The sequence below is a fragment of the Drosophila novamexicana genome, unplaced genomic scaffold (genome assembly GCF_003285875.2).
Source record: "Drosophila novamexicana strain 15010-1031.04,08,12 unplaced genomic scaffold, DnovRS2.1 tig00000858-arrow-arrow-pilon, whole genome shotgun sequence".
In the NCBI taxonomy this organism is placed as follows: domain Eukaryota; kingdom Metazoa; phylum Arthropoda; class Insecta; order Diptera; family Drosophilidae; genus Drosophila; species Drosophila novamexicana.
Window position 1 is genome coordinate 867,390 of NW_020824829.1, and position 17,549 is coordinate 884,938.

The window sequence follows — 17,549 nt, forward strand, 5'->3', positions numbered from 1 at the left end:
GAGCTTGAACTGAATTTGATCCTACTGTAAGGTAAAATATGTAAATTAAACTATGGCTACAAAACCCATTTAATCCATTTTGTTGAGGGTCTGCACGCTATACTTAAGGCGTCGATCGACTAGGTCTGTAGGGTAGGTCCTTTTAAGCCTCCGTCTTATTCGCCTCGTTAGAAGGTTCCTTGCCAGGAACCTTTCATTGGAACCTTAAGGTCCTTTGCGATGTCCCGTGTGCAAGTACACCATTCGGCTGCAGACATTTTTCGCAAGGTCTTGGCCTGCAGGATGCGAAGTTTCTTTAGGTGAGTCTTTGCGGCTATACCATAAACCTGGAGCCCATATCGCCATGCAGGGACAAGGACTGCCTTCTAGATAAGAGTTTGTTGTTGGGGCTTAGCAGCCAGCTTAAGCGCTTGGCTTTGCTTTTTACGAGGTTGGTTACCTCGGGGACATGTTTTTATACCCTGAACCCATTAAAAATGGGTATAAGGGTATATTGTATTTGTGCAAAATCCAAATGTATGTAACAGGCAGAAGGAAGCATCTCCGACCCCTTAAGTATATATATTCTTGATCAGCATCAATAGCCGAGTCGATCTAGCCATGTCCGTCTGTCTGTCTGTCCGTATGTCCGTATGAACGCAAGGATCTCAGAACCTATAAAGGCAAGAGACTTGAAACTTTAGATGTTGGTACCCCTAGTGCCTGCCCAGAATTATTTTGATTCCGATAATCGATAACTTACTCCGTTTTCATGCAATCGATAAAAATCGATATCGATATCCAGTTTTTTGGGCAATTTTGGTAAATAATAAGAGCTAGAGTCACCAAACTTGACATATAGTTTATAAAATAGAATATATATATGCATTTGATGTTGGAAGAGGAGGGTTCAGGGTTTCCCCTGGTTGGGAGCTCCTGACTAGAACCTCTTACTTGCTTAAACATAAGTCGGGAGCAGGAATCTTTGAACAGGGAAAGTATATATTAAGGAATTCTTCACACTGACTTCCAGCTTGATCTAACTGCCAAGATTCGTAATCTCATCATTAAAGCCATGTCGTAAGCCTCAATTCTAAAACTTTCTGAATTCTGAAACTCTTCTCAAACTAACCTTTCCCATGCACACATCCCATCTTTAAAGCGCACTTTTTACGAAAGGCAGCCGAAAACAGCAATTTTACAGTTTACGTGTTCTTAATTAGCAACAAGCATGAAAAAGTGTACAAATTCAGTAAATAAATGAGTGAAAACTAAAACTCGCTCAAATAAAAAGCGCGCAAAACGAAAGAAAAAATGCTACAAAAAATTAGCGAGAGACCGAAAACAAAGCTAAGCTATAAAAAAAAAATTGAAAAGTTTTATAATTTTATTTTCATTCTTATTATAAAATATAATTTTAACAGAGATTTTTGTTTGGCTCTCAAGTATCAGCGCACTTTTTTTTCGCCCATTTGCATTTACGCTTTTCGCGCTAACCAGAACTCATTCAAATTGGGTAAAAAGGGGTATATTGCACTTGTGCAAAAGTATATAACATATTTTATGTAATGCAAACAAAAAAAAAAAAAAATAGAAAAAGTTTTAGACATGCCCAACAGTATGTCCGGTTGTAAGAACGAAACGATCTCTCGAATGCTTCAGTTTTTTTTAAGCCTATTTTGCAATCTCCGATTTTACGTATAGATCGCAAGTTAGATACCTCTAATTTGGCATTTATGTGCAAGTATAGCTTAAAGATCAACAAAATATTTAATTAGTCGGATAACACTTCTGCTTCCCCCCAAAAAGAACGCATTTTTAATAAGATTTACTTAAGCTAAGGTATTTGTATAACATATACAAGGCCTATTGTGGTTCCTTGAGAATCGAATTTCCAGCATGTCAAGGTAGCACAGGGTATACGCTAGTCTGTCACTCTTGATGTTATAAACTGTTTTTTGCTTTTCGCTTGTTTGTTTTGTGTTTTTTTTTTAGCTGTTAGCCAGGTTTTCTGTAACGCTTGCGTCTCAGTGATTACTCTACGAGGTCTGCCGAAATTATGCTTCAACTTTTTTTTTGCCAGCTCGTTGGCTTTAGCTGCTTTAAGCGCTGCGCGTAGAGGGGGACAGACCGAAAGATCCCTTCGTGGATTTCAACCTTATTGCAAACCGGTTGCCCCTTGCTCATTGTCCATTGTCCACTTAACCCGCCGCTAAACATGTGTCACAACACGGCGAGCAATCGACTTCCGTTCGCTGACCACCAACCGCGGTGTTGGGCAATCAAATGACCACTTCGATGGCTTCATTCTTGGTCCTGCCTCCTGATTAGCCCAGGTTGATCAATTTGTAAATGAGCCTTATCCAATTTAACGCAACATTAAAACTGACCTTAGGTCATTTGCCCAACCGGCTCGGTTCGATGCGTGTGCCTAGGACCTCGGTTCCCGAACGGCCAACCGGTTTCTTTCCCCTAGAGGGAACATACATATGCTTGTGTCCTCGCTCCTTTACACAATTGCCGTTTAGTCCTGCACGGAATGCAACCACCAAGCAGGACACGTGACTGCACTCAGGCCATTTGCCATTTGTCCTGCCCCTGGCCTGGACAGGGGTCAGCGGTGTTGCCAATTGGTTGCATGACATTTTCATTTACTTTTCATGCTCATGTTTATACATTTCCCTTTGTACATACATATGTATGCTTGTGGTTCTGCTTGCCCTTTGTTGTTCTCACACAGGAGGGGCAAATGCAGCGCTTGGCGTGTGCTTGGCGGACCCGAGGGCATTCAGTTCTATTCAGGGTGCTGACTGAATGCACTTGGAAGAGCAACAGCGTGAGGCGCTTGTGGATTGAGATACAATTTGTATTTTTGAAGAGAGACAAATGCGGCTGCAAATTGCAGTAAAATATTTTAAATTTATATTCAATTTTTGTCGGCATTTTTCAAAAATATTCAGTAGAAGCTTAGAATTAGACCCGAAAATCGGATTTATGCTACTCAAAGATGATAATTATAAAAAAGATTTGTAGCTACGCTATAAAAATAGAAATTTTATTCAAGAGACTGTTTAAACTTTTGAAGAATTGGAAAAAGGAAGCTGTCAATTTGACTTTTAAATTTAGTTATATCAGATTAAAAGAATATATTTAATACAAGTTAAACAAAAAGAAGCGTTTACTTGCCATGTCTTTAGTCATGCCTACATCTCAGGGCTTAACTCGACTGATTTCCACATCTGGCTCACGTGAATTTCCATCTCAAGGCAGTTTTTCGGCTTCAGTTAATCGTCGGCTGCAAAGTCTTGCGGCAACATTGCAAGCACTTACTTAAGCAGCCAACTTTTCACATGCAGGGGCTTGGGAGTAGTAGGAAGGGGCGCCGGAGTGAGGGGCGTGTATTCGTATTGTATTTGCAAGATGTGTCTTGTAACTGACGCGTTAACAACACAGCGCCCACACACACCCGCACAGCTCATCCGCTGCCGCCCGTCTGGAGTTTACACAATTTCTTTTTTATTTTGTTGGCCCAACAGATTTCAGACCGAAAAGGAAAAAAACGCCTCCGCCAGTCCGCCTGCTCTTCCTTCTGCTCGTATCTTGTATCTGGGCGCTCGTAAAGCCGCAGCGCCAAAAAGTATGCAATGGTTTTTTAATCGAGCGCAACATTTATTGCCACATTACATATACGTAATACGAACTTTACTTGAACGGAAAAGTTTGCCGTGCACCATTCACCGTTCAGAGTTTGCCGAGCTGAGCCCTGTGTTTACCTTACGTTATGGCAACTTTTTTTTTCATTTGAGAAAGCTGCACAAAATTGCTCAGAGTTATTTTACTTGCGATTAACTTATTTCCGTGTGCAAATTTTGAGCAGCCGATTGCACTGAGCAGCTTTTCCGGGAGCTATAAAAAGACTCATTGATGGTTTAATGCGGGCTAATAAAGTCGGTGAGAAGTGAAGAGAAGTACTTTATATATATAGTACTAAGTATATACATATATATCTATAGGTATATAGGTTATCTATAGAGTGTCTACGAAGCCTGCTAACAAGTTGGCTTTACTCTGTGGTATCGAGGTACTATATCTCTAAGCGAGCGATGTCAACAGAGTTTGACGATTCATGCATGACAAAGACCCTTTGAATATCTTTGGTACGACCTATACTAGAGTACGCCTCATGTATCTGATTTAGTTGGGATCCTCGTGTGCGGTTACCATCACACTTCTCTAGACTTCTGACGATTATTCTTCCTTTATTAATGAATCTTAGAACCATGCTTGGTGTAATATTTATTCACGGGCGTAATCGACTCTTCTGGGTTTACTAGTCAATTAAACTTCTCTATCCCTACTAGACTAGCACATAATTATACACCTTTACCGCATCAATTTTTCAACCGTTCAGTGTTCTCCATATCATCACTATTGCAATCGTTACAGAGTATTCTGCTCAAAGTGTTCTTCCACGTAAAAAGTCTTCTATAGATTATCTTAGCACGAGTCGTCGTGTCGTTAGATTGTGATCGCATTTTATTTCAAAGCAAATATTTAAAAAACGTTTGAAAATCTTCCAACCCAAAAACTAGCAAAGCTTTGAATACACGAGCATGTTCAAGTCTAACAAACGTTTTCAAAGAATTTTCAATGTTGTTCATTTATTAATTATGCAATCAGCTTCTATGTGAACATTGTCAATGATTTTTGTTGTTTCCTACAAAAGAAAGTCAGCAAAGTTAGCAAATCTCCTCCATATTTCAGCCTTTTTGTTTTATTCTCCAAGCATACTTTTTATATATTTTGTACATTAAATTATCTTATTCATAGTTTCAGCTTTTGTTTGGCTATTCTTGTGAGTTTTCTATGAGGAATGTATCATATTTCCCGGCTGCCCACTTGGCTGTCAGCCTTTAAGCAAACAAACTTAATCAAATCTGTTGAGCAACCGCAGCCCAACTCAACTGAACTCGAGTCGACTCCAGCTCAATCCTTGTCTGTCGTCTGAGAAATGTCGCCTGGAGAAACAAGTCATGAATTCGTGCATGCATCTTGGCCAACATCTTGCTGCACATGCTCCACTAGGCAAGCGGGTGACCACAAGGACCCTCAACCTCCTGCCACCCTGCATCTGGCCCCAACCTGTGGCAAGTTATGCGTGGCATGCAGTCAAAAATAGTGTCTAAGAAAATATTATTGCTGACTGTGCGTCGAGCTATTGAAATGCTTAAATAATACGCAGGCCTGGCATTTGGGACTGAGCCGCATATCAGTTTCCTGACAGTCAGCCAGGGGACATGTCCGTATGTGCGTGTATGTCCGTGTGTGCGTGTGTTGGTTGAGCTGGGGGCACGACCGCAAATCAAACTCGTTGCAAAAGTTTTTGGGGCTGCCAGTGTTGGCAACATGTGATAAGTTTATTGTCTTGCCGCATGACGCACACACTCACACCACGTCCAGGCAGCACTCGATGCTAAAAAAGGACACGCTACGAGAGTATCGCATTTCATAACAGAAATATGCTTTCTTGGTCTATAAATTAAGTTGTCTCGCCCACAAATATTAATTGCCTAATTAGCATATGCGTCTGACATGACCAGGACACACACACAACAGGCAACAGGCAACAGGACCCTTTTAAAAACAAGCCAAACCAAGGATATATAAGAAATACGGGAGAATAGCCAGTGACAGGGCAGTTGGGGCACAATTCAAGTTTTTCTTCCAAGGCAAATGCTTAATATCCTTCGGGTCTTGGGCAAAAGCTCACATGTTGTCAAAGGACACGTGACTTTGTTTGGCTTGTGAAAACACCTAGAAATGCAGAAATACACGCATCATTCATACAAACAGCCTTGAAATGGTTGAGTTATGTGACTGGGTTTGTCTTAAAAGACAAAAAATTATGTTGTTTAAGAGCTAAAGAGTTAAAGTTGCTCAGATAAAGCTCGCTCTTCAGATTATAGAGAATATATAATTTATATATAGATTATATATAGAATATAGAGTATAAAGTATAGATTATCATTTCTATAGCTAGTGAAAGTGTTGGCTCCTCAGATGTAAAAGCGTTTTGTTGTAGGCAAAAATATTTTGTAATTTATTTCATTTCAAAAATATTTGTATGAATGATTTACAAAACATAAATCTGCCGAAATAAATGTACATTTTTCTTGTCTTTCTTCAGCGGCAAGTTTGATATGCTCGCATCTCGCCAGCATATCCTTTACGTCCTGTTTGTTCTAATTAAAAAATACACATGCTGCTCAAAAGCATTGAGAAATTCGCTGTCGTAATTGAGGGTTGTTATACGAATGTATATTTTCAACCTTAATTGTTGTTGTTCTTGCCTTTGTTCTTTATGTGTACTTTTTTTTTTTGGGGCTTTATTCTTGCCAGCTGAAGTTCCTTTTTCGATGCTGAAAATGTAGGTTATCGATTTTTGTTTGGTTGTGTCTTAAATTTATGTTTAATAAGTGGGTGATTTGCGGCGGGCACTTTCCGCAGCTGGCTGCTGTGCGTAAATAATATTTCTGCTGCGAAACTCATTTAAATCAATTATCTAGCAGTCTCTAGATGCCACAATAATCAGCTCATAATGAGGCTGTTAATTTTATATGCTGCGCAAAAACACTGCAAAATGCGCCAGAGGCAAATAAAAGCAAAGTTTTTTTTTGTTGTATATTTTTGGTCCTCAGCTCATGTGGCAAAAACTTTGGCGACTTTCTCATGCCCAAAGAAAAAATAGAAAAATATCGTCTGAAGAGGCAGCCAAAAACTTTTGTAAACATGTTGCAGAAATATGTTGCTGCTACGTATGAGGCGCCCACTTGGCTAGCAGCTGCTCCCAGGATTTTGCGGGATGTATTTGAGTATTTTATGGCTGCAAGTGCACTTATAACAATTTCATTAACTGCAAACGAAGCACAAGAGGTTTGCCCATCTGCACCTCTGCCACACCCACTAAAATGTGAAGTGCGCGTTTTAATTGCAGAGGCAAGTCCATTGGAGCAGCGGCTGAGCCGGAGGAAACCGCAAGATAACAATCCATTAACTTTTTGCCACTCAACTTGAGCAAAACTACGAAGACGGGCTCCAACTCGAGCCAGCGCCCCCTCCTGCTCGCATCGAGTCGTGGCACCTAAGGCTGTTGCTTTGCATATTAAAAGGGAACCTTTTCTTTCTTTTTTTGTTCTGCCCAGCAGCTGCTGTGGCTCCTCATCAGCCGTCAACAGCAGCAACAATAACAACAGCAAACCGTGAAAATTATAAAGGATAAGCAAGGATACGAACACACGCACAACCACATTCATATTAAGTTTTTGCTTGTTTTTAATGCTCGAGGCAAAACAAGTTTTTCCGCGTTTTGAGTTCTTATTTTCTTTATTTGCTTGCAATTTTTTGGGGTTCTCGAAATTATAGAATGGGATAGACAACGGGTCGCTTAATCGCAAGTCGGTGTGAGTTAAGACTCTCCAGTCAAGGAAATCTTAGCGGAAGCATAAAAAGACCACGTCCCACAGTCCAAGTTTTTGTAACTTTATCAACAGTTTTTGGTAATAGATTAAACTGTTTATCGTTTATCTAACCGAAATACATGCTACTAATTTTTGTGAAGCCCTAAGCCCCTATTAGAAATATTCGTCTAGTCGTAAATCATGAGCTACTCAGCTCAGCTTCTATCACACTGGCAGAGATGCTTCTCAGAACAAAAGCAACCCCTTCAACCCTTTTTTGGGTTTATGGGCAAACAGCTGGCATATGTGTTTGCGCCAAGGATAATGTTGTGGGCCGAATTGAAAGGATCGGTGAGCATGAAAATTTAAATATTTGATGACTGTGAAAGCAACGCGATCCTCCAGCAGGATAAGCAGAGCTGCAGGCAGCATATGCAAATGCCTAAGAGTCCCTAAAACACGACCGGATGCTGTGTGCGTGCCTTGAAATAGAAATTGAATTGGAGAGGAAAACCCCTTGGAAAAAGGTTCTCATTTCGTTATGTTTGATAAAGCGATAAGGCTGCAATAAAACATTCGACACACACAAACACACACACATGTCGTTGACCACAGGAGATTAGTATGTGTGTGCGCGTGTGTGTGTGTGTAGGTCTAAGGAACCCTTTGGCAACACTTTGCATTGGGGCGTGATTAATGAAGTGTTGACCAAATCAAAATTAATGCCAAACTTCGTGCCCAGGCGATAAGAAAACTGACCAAAGTCTCGCCCCAACTTGGCAGCATGTGTAGAAAAGCAATACTAAGCGGGCGAAGGGGGCGGGGCGGCCAACATGTGCTAAGTGGCATGTGGTCAAAATGGGACTCGAAATCGTACTCAGACTTGCGAGTCCTTGGTCAAGAATAGTTTCAATTTACGCCTTATGAGCAAACATTCATCACGTTACGTTTTTGGGACGGTCCGAAATGTGAAATGTCAAAAATATACACACCCCCACCCCCCAAGACTCCCACACTGCCGAACTCCCAGTCCCGGCCACATAGGGCTGTGCAGCTGTTAGTGCAACCCTTTTTCAGGCCAAAATGGGTTAACTGTCCGCTGCTGGAGTGTCCGGTTTTGGAATAATTAATCACAGGCTCACATGCGATTTGTAAAGTTAATTGCCGTGGCGAAAGCGCACGTCGAGTAGGGTTCCTTCTTCTGTGTCCAATTTTGGGTAGTTTAGAGGGTTGGGGGTTGTGCGGGCGTGCGGCTCTGTGGGGTCTGTGCTTAAGTGCTCTCTGCATGTCTTCAATTACTGACAGTTTAGCACATATTCCACAATTGCCTGGCCAGGTCAAACTCTTACGTGTTGCTAGCTGCTGTTACCTGCGCATTTAATATTCATGCTCCAACTCTCAACCCGAGCCCTAGTCCCAGTCCCAGCCCTGGCAGTATACTCAACTATCTGCAGCATCCTTGACTTGACTGCAATATTTGTCGACACTTTGTGCCTGTCCTCACCACCTCGCTCCTCGCCTCGCCTGTCCCTGGGCAGTCAGTTATCCTTATGCTTCACTGGGTAGTGCATCCTTTGAAGTGTTTCACTTGCAAAAATGTCATAAAAAATTCATGCCAGCCACCGCAGCGAGGTGCTTAACTGAAAGAACAAACACAGACAGCACAGGTAATAATAATAGCATTTGAGTCGCTTGGCTATAACATGCAAAATGATACGTGGCAGGCGATTAAAGCTGATGTGTCCAATAATTATTATTATCATTAATATTAAATAAATGCCAAATCAAAATTAATACATTCCCATAGAACTAGTGCAGCACGCATTATGTCAGCTTTTATTAAGCTTAACTAAGCTTGGCTTTGTATTTTTTAAAAGTGTTGCAAAATGTCTTTTAAGTTTTAATTATTTTTCCAACACTTGTAGCCGCAATCAGTGCAAACAATTCTTTGAAATTAAGCCCATTTAAATTATGTAAAATACAAAGTCCAAAAGTCAGACAAAACATAAATCAAATTTCAATTTCGCAAACCTTGCTCAACACTGCTTTAAAGTCAACAAAGTTCACGAGGCAATTTATTGATTTTATTATTTTGTGCGAAACTTTGTCAACTATTTCAAATGGTTGGGCGCAACAAAACAGAACAACAGGAAGTCAGGCCCCGAAGGCATGACATTCAGACATTCAGAACATGTGTGGGAATTAGTTTTCCCCTTTTAATTTGATTTTGAAAATAGTTTTGGCTCGACTTGACGGTCAAGAGGTGTTGCTTGGGTTGGTTCGGGTGTGGCGGACCCCAAGGGATGCTGCATGTGATATGACTTGTGATTTTATGCTGCGATATGCTATTTAGGAGTTTAAGACTGAAACTAGACAGTTCTTGAATTTGGATAAATTTACGATAAACTATGCAAAAAACAGTCCTCTAATCACACCCTCGACTAAGTGCAGCTCATATATCACACTCTCCACATAAAAGACCAATGAGTATATTGTTATTTAATGTAGAACAATTATGCACAATAAAAGTATAATTAGAATAATTACTAAATTTCGCTCGTTAAACTTGAACTTTTATGGGCAGCAGCTCGGCTCTTGACCAGCACGCAAGCTGGACTGCATGCAGGCATAAATAATAAAAGAAAAGAACAAATGAATAAAATACACACAAATAAAAAATGAAATTTCACACGAATATTCATAAATTAATCAAAAATATTGTTTACCAACTGTCCAGCAGGGGGTCGGGGTGTGAGTTGAACTCTCCGCCCACACGCGACAATTGACCCTTTTGTTAATTAAATTTCAAACAATGAAAGAACATTACGTCCACGTACCCTGGCTGTGTATGCGTGTGTGTGTGTGTGTGTCGCTCAAGATATGCAAACAAGCTAACAAAATTGAGAATGAAACTGTTTGCCCAGCTAATAGGGAAAGTAACGCTCGCCCATGTAGATATATCGGTTCAGATAGTGTCAAGGTAAATTTGAGCAGAGTCCAACAACAGCTACCGAAATTGCCCATAAATTTTGTGCACTATTTTGGGTCGAGAAAAGTAAAAGGGTTGACGTTGACAGGCGACGATACAGCCCCTTTCCCTTCCCCTGCCGACCATATATAGCGGCCCTATGTCCTGCATATGATGTTTATCCAGTGGCGTCTATTAGGCCACATAAATTATTAACGCGCTTTCCCGATGTGCATGTAGTTTATTAGCACTTGAGAGAGAGACTTGGTTCGCTTTTCAGCAGAGCTCTGTGCGTGTGCGTGTCTAGTGTCCTTGTGCTATGTGTCCTTTCGGTGTCCTTTGCATGTTTGGGCCATTGGAAAATTACCCATACTCTTGCTTTTGCTTTTTGCGTTTGTTTGTCTTTATTTGTATTAATTTACATACGACACGCATTCTCGCACTTTGGTCGCATCCGCAAAAAGATACCACAAACTGGTCTGGACTTTATGATATATGCGTGTGCCCCCTCCCCGGCATGATAAGCGACTTTCAATTAGCAGTCCGACTAGCTAATACTCATGTAACTAATGGATCTAATGGCACTTTAATTCAGATATTGAACTAGCAAGTATTGTGAGCCTTAGTTTGGGCCAAGTATTAATCATAAAATTTAAAACATAAAATGTAATGAACCAGAGTGGGAGGTCGCCTGCTGAAATGCATTCTTGTATATTATTATTTTATTCATTTAACCCTGGCGACGCAGGGTAATTTCTTCTAGCAGTAAATACATTGAAAATTAACATAGATAAGACTTTCATATAAAGTATATTAAACAACTCCGAACAACTTGTCCCCCCAAGTCAATAAAAGTCGCACTGAGGTATGAAATAATATTATCAGATAATTTCTTTGGCCCAAAATGGCATCAACGCAGTTGTGTGGGCGCTTTAATGTGGGCAGAAGAGAAGCCCAAATCAAATCAACGGCCAAAAGGAACGGAAAATAAAAAGCACGGACGCTGGCGGCCCACATTAACGAGGAAGGACACTGACCAAGTAGCGAAGCAAAAGAACGAGCTCTGGCGCTCTGGAGCTCTGGACATTTGTTGAAGCGCCGCGCTAGTCAATAATTCAGCTTATCACCGGCGGATATTAGAATGGAAAACCCAAAGGACAACACATCCGGCGCCGCAAGCGCGCATCAATAAAAACACATTTGAATGACAACCGCTCCGCTCCCTGTTCCCCCTGCCTGTTCAGTGACAACCTATTGAGAAGGTGTTCATGTTTATCAAAGGCAAATGCAAGGCATATGCCGGTCGAAGGGGGGAAGTGTCCACTTTGGCAGCATCTCAAGCAACACTTTTCAAGTGAAAACCTCGCGCACTTCAAGTCAAAACTTTGTTGTAAAACCCCACCATACCGGCGCCAGCTTGGCAGTATTCCCCGCTCCGTTGGGTTGTCTACGCTTTGAACTTTGAATTTGACTTTGGGCCGCGGTGAATCGCATCTTGCTTGCAGTTTGTCAACCCTCCAACGCTTTTGGACTTTATTCGAAATTGTAAAACCGTAAAAAAGCAAAACAAACTCACCCAAACCTATCAACTGCCGGCCTCAGAGTATTTACTCGCGTTCAGTTCGATCTGTATTTGAGTTATTTTTTCGGTTGTCCTGCGCTGTGAAGCATCCTTTAAAGTGCCGCTGTGCTGCTTGTAAATATTTTCCCAGCGCAAACTTTCAATGCTGACAACGCCAAAGACTGGCATATATTGAATTTAAATAAGTTTTTGTTTCTTTAAGCTAAATTTTAAGTTGTGCAGGCACGTTAAACCTGTTAGTAAGAAAGAATTTAAATATTCGGAAAATATGTCGAAAATGTTAGAAACCTATATTCAAAAAAAAAGGCAAGCTTTCGGCTGAATGTTTTTTTTCACAGTAGAATCAAAACTCATAATTGATCTGCCAACTTATTATCTAGTTTTTTTTTTTTTTTCTTTTTTTTTGGGATGAAAGAAACATTTTATTTAAAATCTGTCACGCGTAGACAATTATTAAATGTTTTGAAGGGTACTTAACTAGGTGTGTTTCATTTGTAGATATTTCATATTGGAATATATGTTGATTTTTAATTGGATGTGAATGATTGATGTATTTTGGTCCCTTGGAAGATCCAGAGGGTGCACTCTCTTGAGTCTTCTGATGGTGTTGCTGCTGTTCAGCAGGCCAACTGCTAGGTTATTGTTGTGTAGGTGGAGCCTATGCAGGTATTTACTGCTGCTTTTGGCTATCTCGTCACTGAAACCTGAATGAAAAACCTGAATTAATCGTAGATTGCTTCGGCTGGCATAAACCCATATCTGAATGCCGTAAGTCCAAATAAGTTACCAGGCCTGAGAGAGAAAGTGGTGGCTGTAGACTTTTCATTGTTTACCAGGATGTTCCATGTCCTCTGCCATTCGTTAAGTATGTTCAAATGCCCTTGTATAATGTGAGAAGCCTCTTCAGATGTATCAGCAGTGGCTAGTAATGCCGTGTCATCAGCATATGTGGCGACTAGAAGATTACGGTGCCCAATAACAGGAACGTCTGCATTATATATGTCAGATAGTAGGGGGCACGTTGCCTTGGGGAACTCCCGCTGTAATGACTTTAATTGGAGAGATAGCTTCTTTACATTTGACCTGATAGATCTATTTGACCCCCTCGCAACATATTTAATAACCTGTTGAGCTTCGAAAACATATTTTTACAGCACTTTCAAATTGAATCATGAGTCAGCGTTTACTTATTTACAGCAGCGTCTAGATTACGACACAACTTTGAAGCCGAGTTTTTTATACCTTGTGGCACACGAGTCTTTAAAGATGACGCACTTAACGGGATATTGCATGGAGTAAACACGAAATGCATATTTAAAAATATAAAAAGAAAAAATGCTAAACTTTCTTATTTAATGGCTGCGCTGTACAAATTGCTGGCAATAATACGAGTAACCCTCCACCCACGCCCTGTTAACCAAAGCAAATGCTGTCTGTGTATCAGCGCGAATCAGTCAAAGGTCGTTAATTTTTAAAATGAGCATATAAATTTCTGAGCAATCAAATAAAGCGCAGCAGCTATATATTCGCTTGCTCTCTCACAGGGGACAGCGCATAAAATATGAGCAGCAAATGGCGTAAAGTGTTCAAAATTGCCCATTTGTGAAAAAATAATAAAATATTTGGCAAAGTGTTGAAGATGGCGTCTTTTTTCTTTTTTGACAATCGAAACTTCCCCCCTGCAGCCAACCCTTCCAGCCTCACATGCACCGGCCACCCTCTGGCAAGAACAACTTCTGGTGGCAAGAAAAAAACTCATATGCATATATCCCCAATGCACAACAAATTTGCTACAAAGCTCTGGCAGAGTTTGCACCAAGGGTTGACGGGCATTTCTGTATTCGCATCTGGAAATGCGTAATGTGTTCAATTTTTGGATGTCGTGTGCGCCATTTTCATTCACGTTCCATAAATTTCATGTCGAGTATTTATAAATCAAATCTAGCATCTGGGGTAACCCTGCTCCAGGACACGCGCTATTTATATTTTATGTTTGCTTTCCTGAAATCCTGTTTATTTCCGCTTCCGTTTTACAAGTATTCTCCATTAATAATGCGCAATTTCTCTTGTTTTTGCATAACATGCCAAAAGTATTGAAAATTAAGAATTATTACGGATTTTAAGCCAATAACTCAACGATGTTTTCGAGCAGGCGTCTCAGAAGAAGATATGGTAAAAATTTTGCAAATAAATTATGAAGTTGTATTGAAAATGTATCTTGAAAGTTGCGTAAAAATGTAAATATAGAAAGTATATAAAAGTCTTGAATTTTCTTTAATTAGATTCGAACTTTCAAGTTTGATACTGAAAGAGTTTAAATTCATTCTAGCCATAAAATATATTTTTGTTTATACATTTTTTTATATGAAAAATGATTCGATTAGAAATAAATAGTACTCATATACTCTGTCACGATCATATGTTTTTCCCACAATGACGCAGTTAAATGTGTAAAATTTTAACACCATGTCGAACCCCTGAACCTGCGATCTTTACTTACGATTCGTCATAAAATCAGCTGTTCGCTCTGCTATAAAAATTGCAGTTGCCCGTTTGAAGTGACAGTTGTCAGAGCTTCGTAGTGGCATTATCATAGCTTGATTGTTGGTTGCCTGATAAAGAGCTCTGACTGAGTGTTTCCCTTAACCGCTGAGCTTTTTGCAGGTGCTGTCCATGTCTTTGGCTGCAGGTTTTGGCAGTTCATTACCCATTTTCCGTAAAGCCATGCTTTTGCCCATCATTCTCATAAGCATGCTGCTCAGTCCAGCTCATATGGATATGGCTTTGGCAAATGCTGTAGGTCAGGCCGCCACTTCGTCAACGGAAGCTCAACAGAGTTCCAAATCGGCGCCTCCGAACCTTGTTGAATTCGCTGAACATTTGTCGTCAAGTACAGAAAGTTTGGTTAACAAGGAGGTCCTACATGCAGAATTAATGAAGCGTGTGAATTTTGCTGTCAAGCAATTGGGCGCTGCGCTTAGCCTTTTATTAAGCCTGGAACGTGAAGCGATTGCACTGTCAGATTCAGAATTTGCAGAATCTATGCGGAATCAGATCGTCGATAACGTTGGCATTTTGGTCGATAGATTGAACACAAGTTCGAGTGCTTATGACGATAACAATGGACATGACGATGAGCCGAAGACTAGAACCCGCCGCTATAATATTAATTAAATGCTGAGCTAATCGATAAACTTGGCGATAATCTTGACTTCTAACTTAAACTTGACTTGGAGGTCATTAAAGAACATTGATAAATGACGGTACTTTCGGAAAAATAATTGTGATCAATAGCTCTGACTATACATACATTTTAAAAAATAAATAGATTATTCGGACTCATACAAATTTAAACTTATTTGTCTCTTAGATATGAAAATTAATGATAATATATGCTTAAATAACTATAGGAGCATATAATATATAAGGACTTTTTATGATATGTTAAAGGAGTTTATATATAGAAAGAAATATGTTAGAACTATTCAGCTCAAATATATTCAGGTTAAAACTATAGGGATTTATTTTCTAAGGATCCACATGAAATTCCTTAAATGCTGTAGAACGCAAAGGTTCGGTTCAGAAAACGTAAAAAAAAGTTCCATTTATCTCGTACAACACACGAGATACCAAAAGCTACAAGTTACAATAGAAGTTGAAGTCAGTTGAGAATCGTTTTCACCTTATGCTGAACTTTTAGTTTTGCATTTACATTAATATTATATTTATTTGTAGACTTAGTTTTGCTATATAAACTGCTGTTGTCTCAATTGCGTGACAGTTTTACAGGTATTTTCTAAGTTTAAGGTATAGACTCTGTCATGTCACGTTTGGTTGTAAGTTCGCATCTTTTAAGTCATCCGAAACGAATCTCTGAGCCTTTTCATATTTAATAGATACTCTTTCTGTCCCTGGCTTTGTTGTGTGGCAGCTCTGAGGCGGATCTGAGCGAGTTCTGGGATGAGGCCGAACAATCTTTGCATACTTTTCGATCTTTTGCAACGATACCCATAAAATTAATTAGTTCAATTCTGGGCACTTCCTCCGATAAGAAAGGTCCCACAAATGTATCTGGTAAACGAGTCACCGCTGAGGTGGGAGACGGCAGCGATCTGATTACGATTATAAAGAGTCCCCAGTCGCCTCTGGGCGTTTCACATGTCCGAAGACCATATCCACCATATGCTGGCGAGGATTCGCTAGTCTTTTTCCAGAATCAAAGGCCACAAGCACGCGCAGGATTTGGCCCAGACAACAGAGACAAGCCGCCTTCTGGAGTGAAGCAAGCACAAATACCAGGCGGTATCTCTCCGGAAAGAACTAACAACGGCCTGCAAGTCGGAGTACCTGATGGACTACAAGGCAATTCAATTGGCGGTGCCTTAAATGGTGCCAACAATGAACAACAAACTGGTAGTTCAGTTGGCGACTTGGATAACGGATTCACTGGCGGATTGGCTAATGGGTTGAATGGACCTCAGGTTGGGTGGCCGATGGGTTAGCGCCTTGATTGACAGAATGATGGATAGACTGCGGAGGAACTTAAGCTAATTTGGATGAAAATGTGAAAAACTGAACAATGTTCGAATTACATTCTTTAAAAGATATGAATAATTATGTACTATGATTTCAAAACAATAAACTTTTAAGACAACAATTATATTTGAGTTGCTGAATTTGGGGATTGGGATATTTATTATAGAAATGTAAAAAGAAAGACTATTAGACCGGTTTCTGTGGTGAATTCTAGGCATTCAATAATACACGTTTCTGGAATTTAAGTTGTTTCTAATAACTTAAGGGTTCCGTATAAAATAAGGAGAACAAAGAAATGTGGAAAACAAGGAACCAACAAAGATATATATTCCTTTCATGGGCTAACTAAATCTAGTCCAAGTCAAAGAAACTGTATATATTGTATACATAATACTAATAGTTATAAGGCATTAAAAAAAATATCACTTGGATAACCTAAGTACTTACCAAGAAATGCGATATAGAAGATTTGGATAGTGTATATACATTTTCCACTTATTCTCAGATCTCATTAGCTGCGGTGTCATAGCTCGCACACGAGCGATGCCAGACTGTAAGGTCTAGCCCCATGACGAATTGTGATATTTAAATAAAATTTGCGTATTTCCAATCTGAATTCTAATTTGAGAACACTGTGAACATAAAATCTGGTGCTTTATATAGAGCCGTTTTTCTATCCAAAAGCATCAGTTGCAAACGGCACTTGTTCTGTCTACAAGCTTCAGTTGTTAAAGAAACTCTTAAAAATGATTCGTCTATTGGTAAGTGAATTGTTAGTACAGTAAACTGGCTGATTTCTATAATATTTGATTACCGACAGATCGTTATCCTGTCGCTGGTTCTGCTCATGGGCACTGCTCACGGCAGTCATCAATTCTGGGCGAAGCTGTTTGGACTAGCTCCACAGAACCCGAGCCCTGCGCCCGTTACCAATTGCCAGGGTTATCCCTATCCGTGCACCGATCCTTTGTGGGTAGGAGCCTAGGCGGGATCAACTATGTCTCCGGCACGTTGCCTTCTTGGCTAA

General features: G+C 40.1%; 1 protein-coding gene across 1 annotated transcript; it reads left to right on the forward strand.

Annotated features, from left to right (window-relative positions):
• The first annotated feature begins 15,727 nt into the window (after positions 1-15,727).
• On the forward strand, positions 15,728-16,635 carry LOC115764537 (ejaculatory bulb-specific protein 1-like). The gene is made up of 2 exons (XM_030707647.1): positions 15,728-15,822; positions 15,883-16,635. The coding sequence occupies exons 1-2, from the start codon at positions 15,808-15,810 to the stop codon at positions 16,486-16,488; spliced, it is 621 nt and encodes a 206-aa protein (XP_030563507.1). The 5' UTR covers positions 15,728-15,807; the 3' UTR covers positions 16,489-16,635.
• The last annotated feature ends 914 nt before the right edge of the window (positions 16,636-17,549 follow it).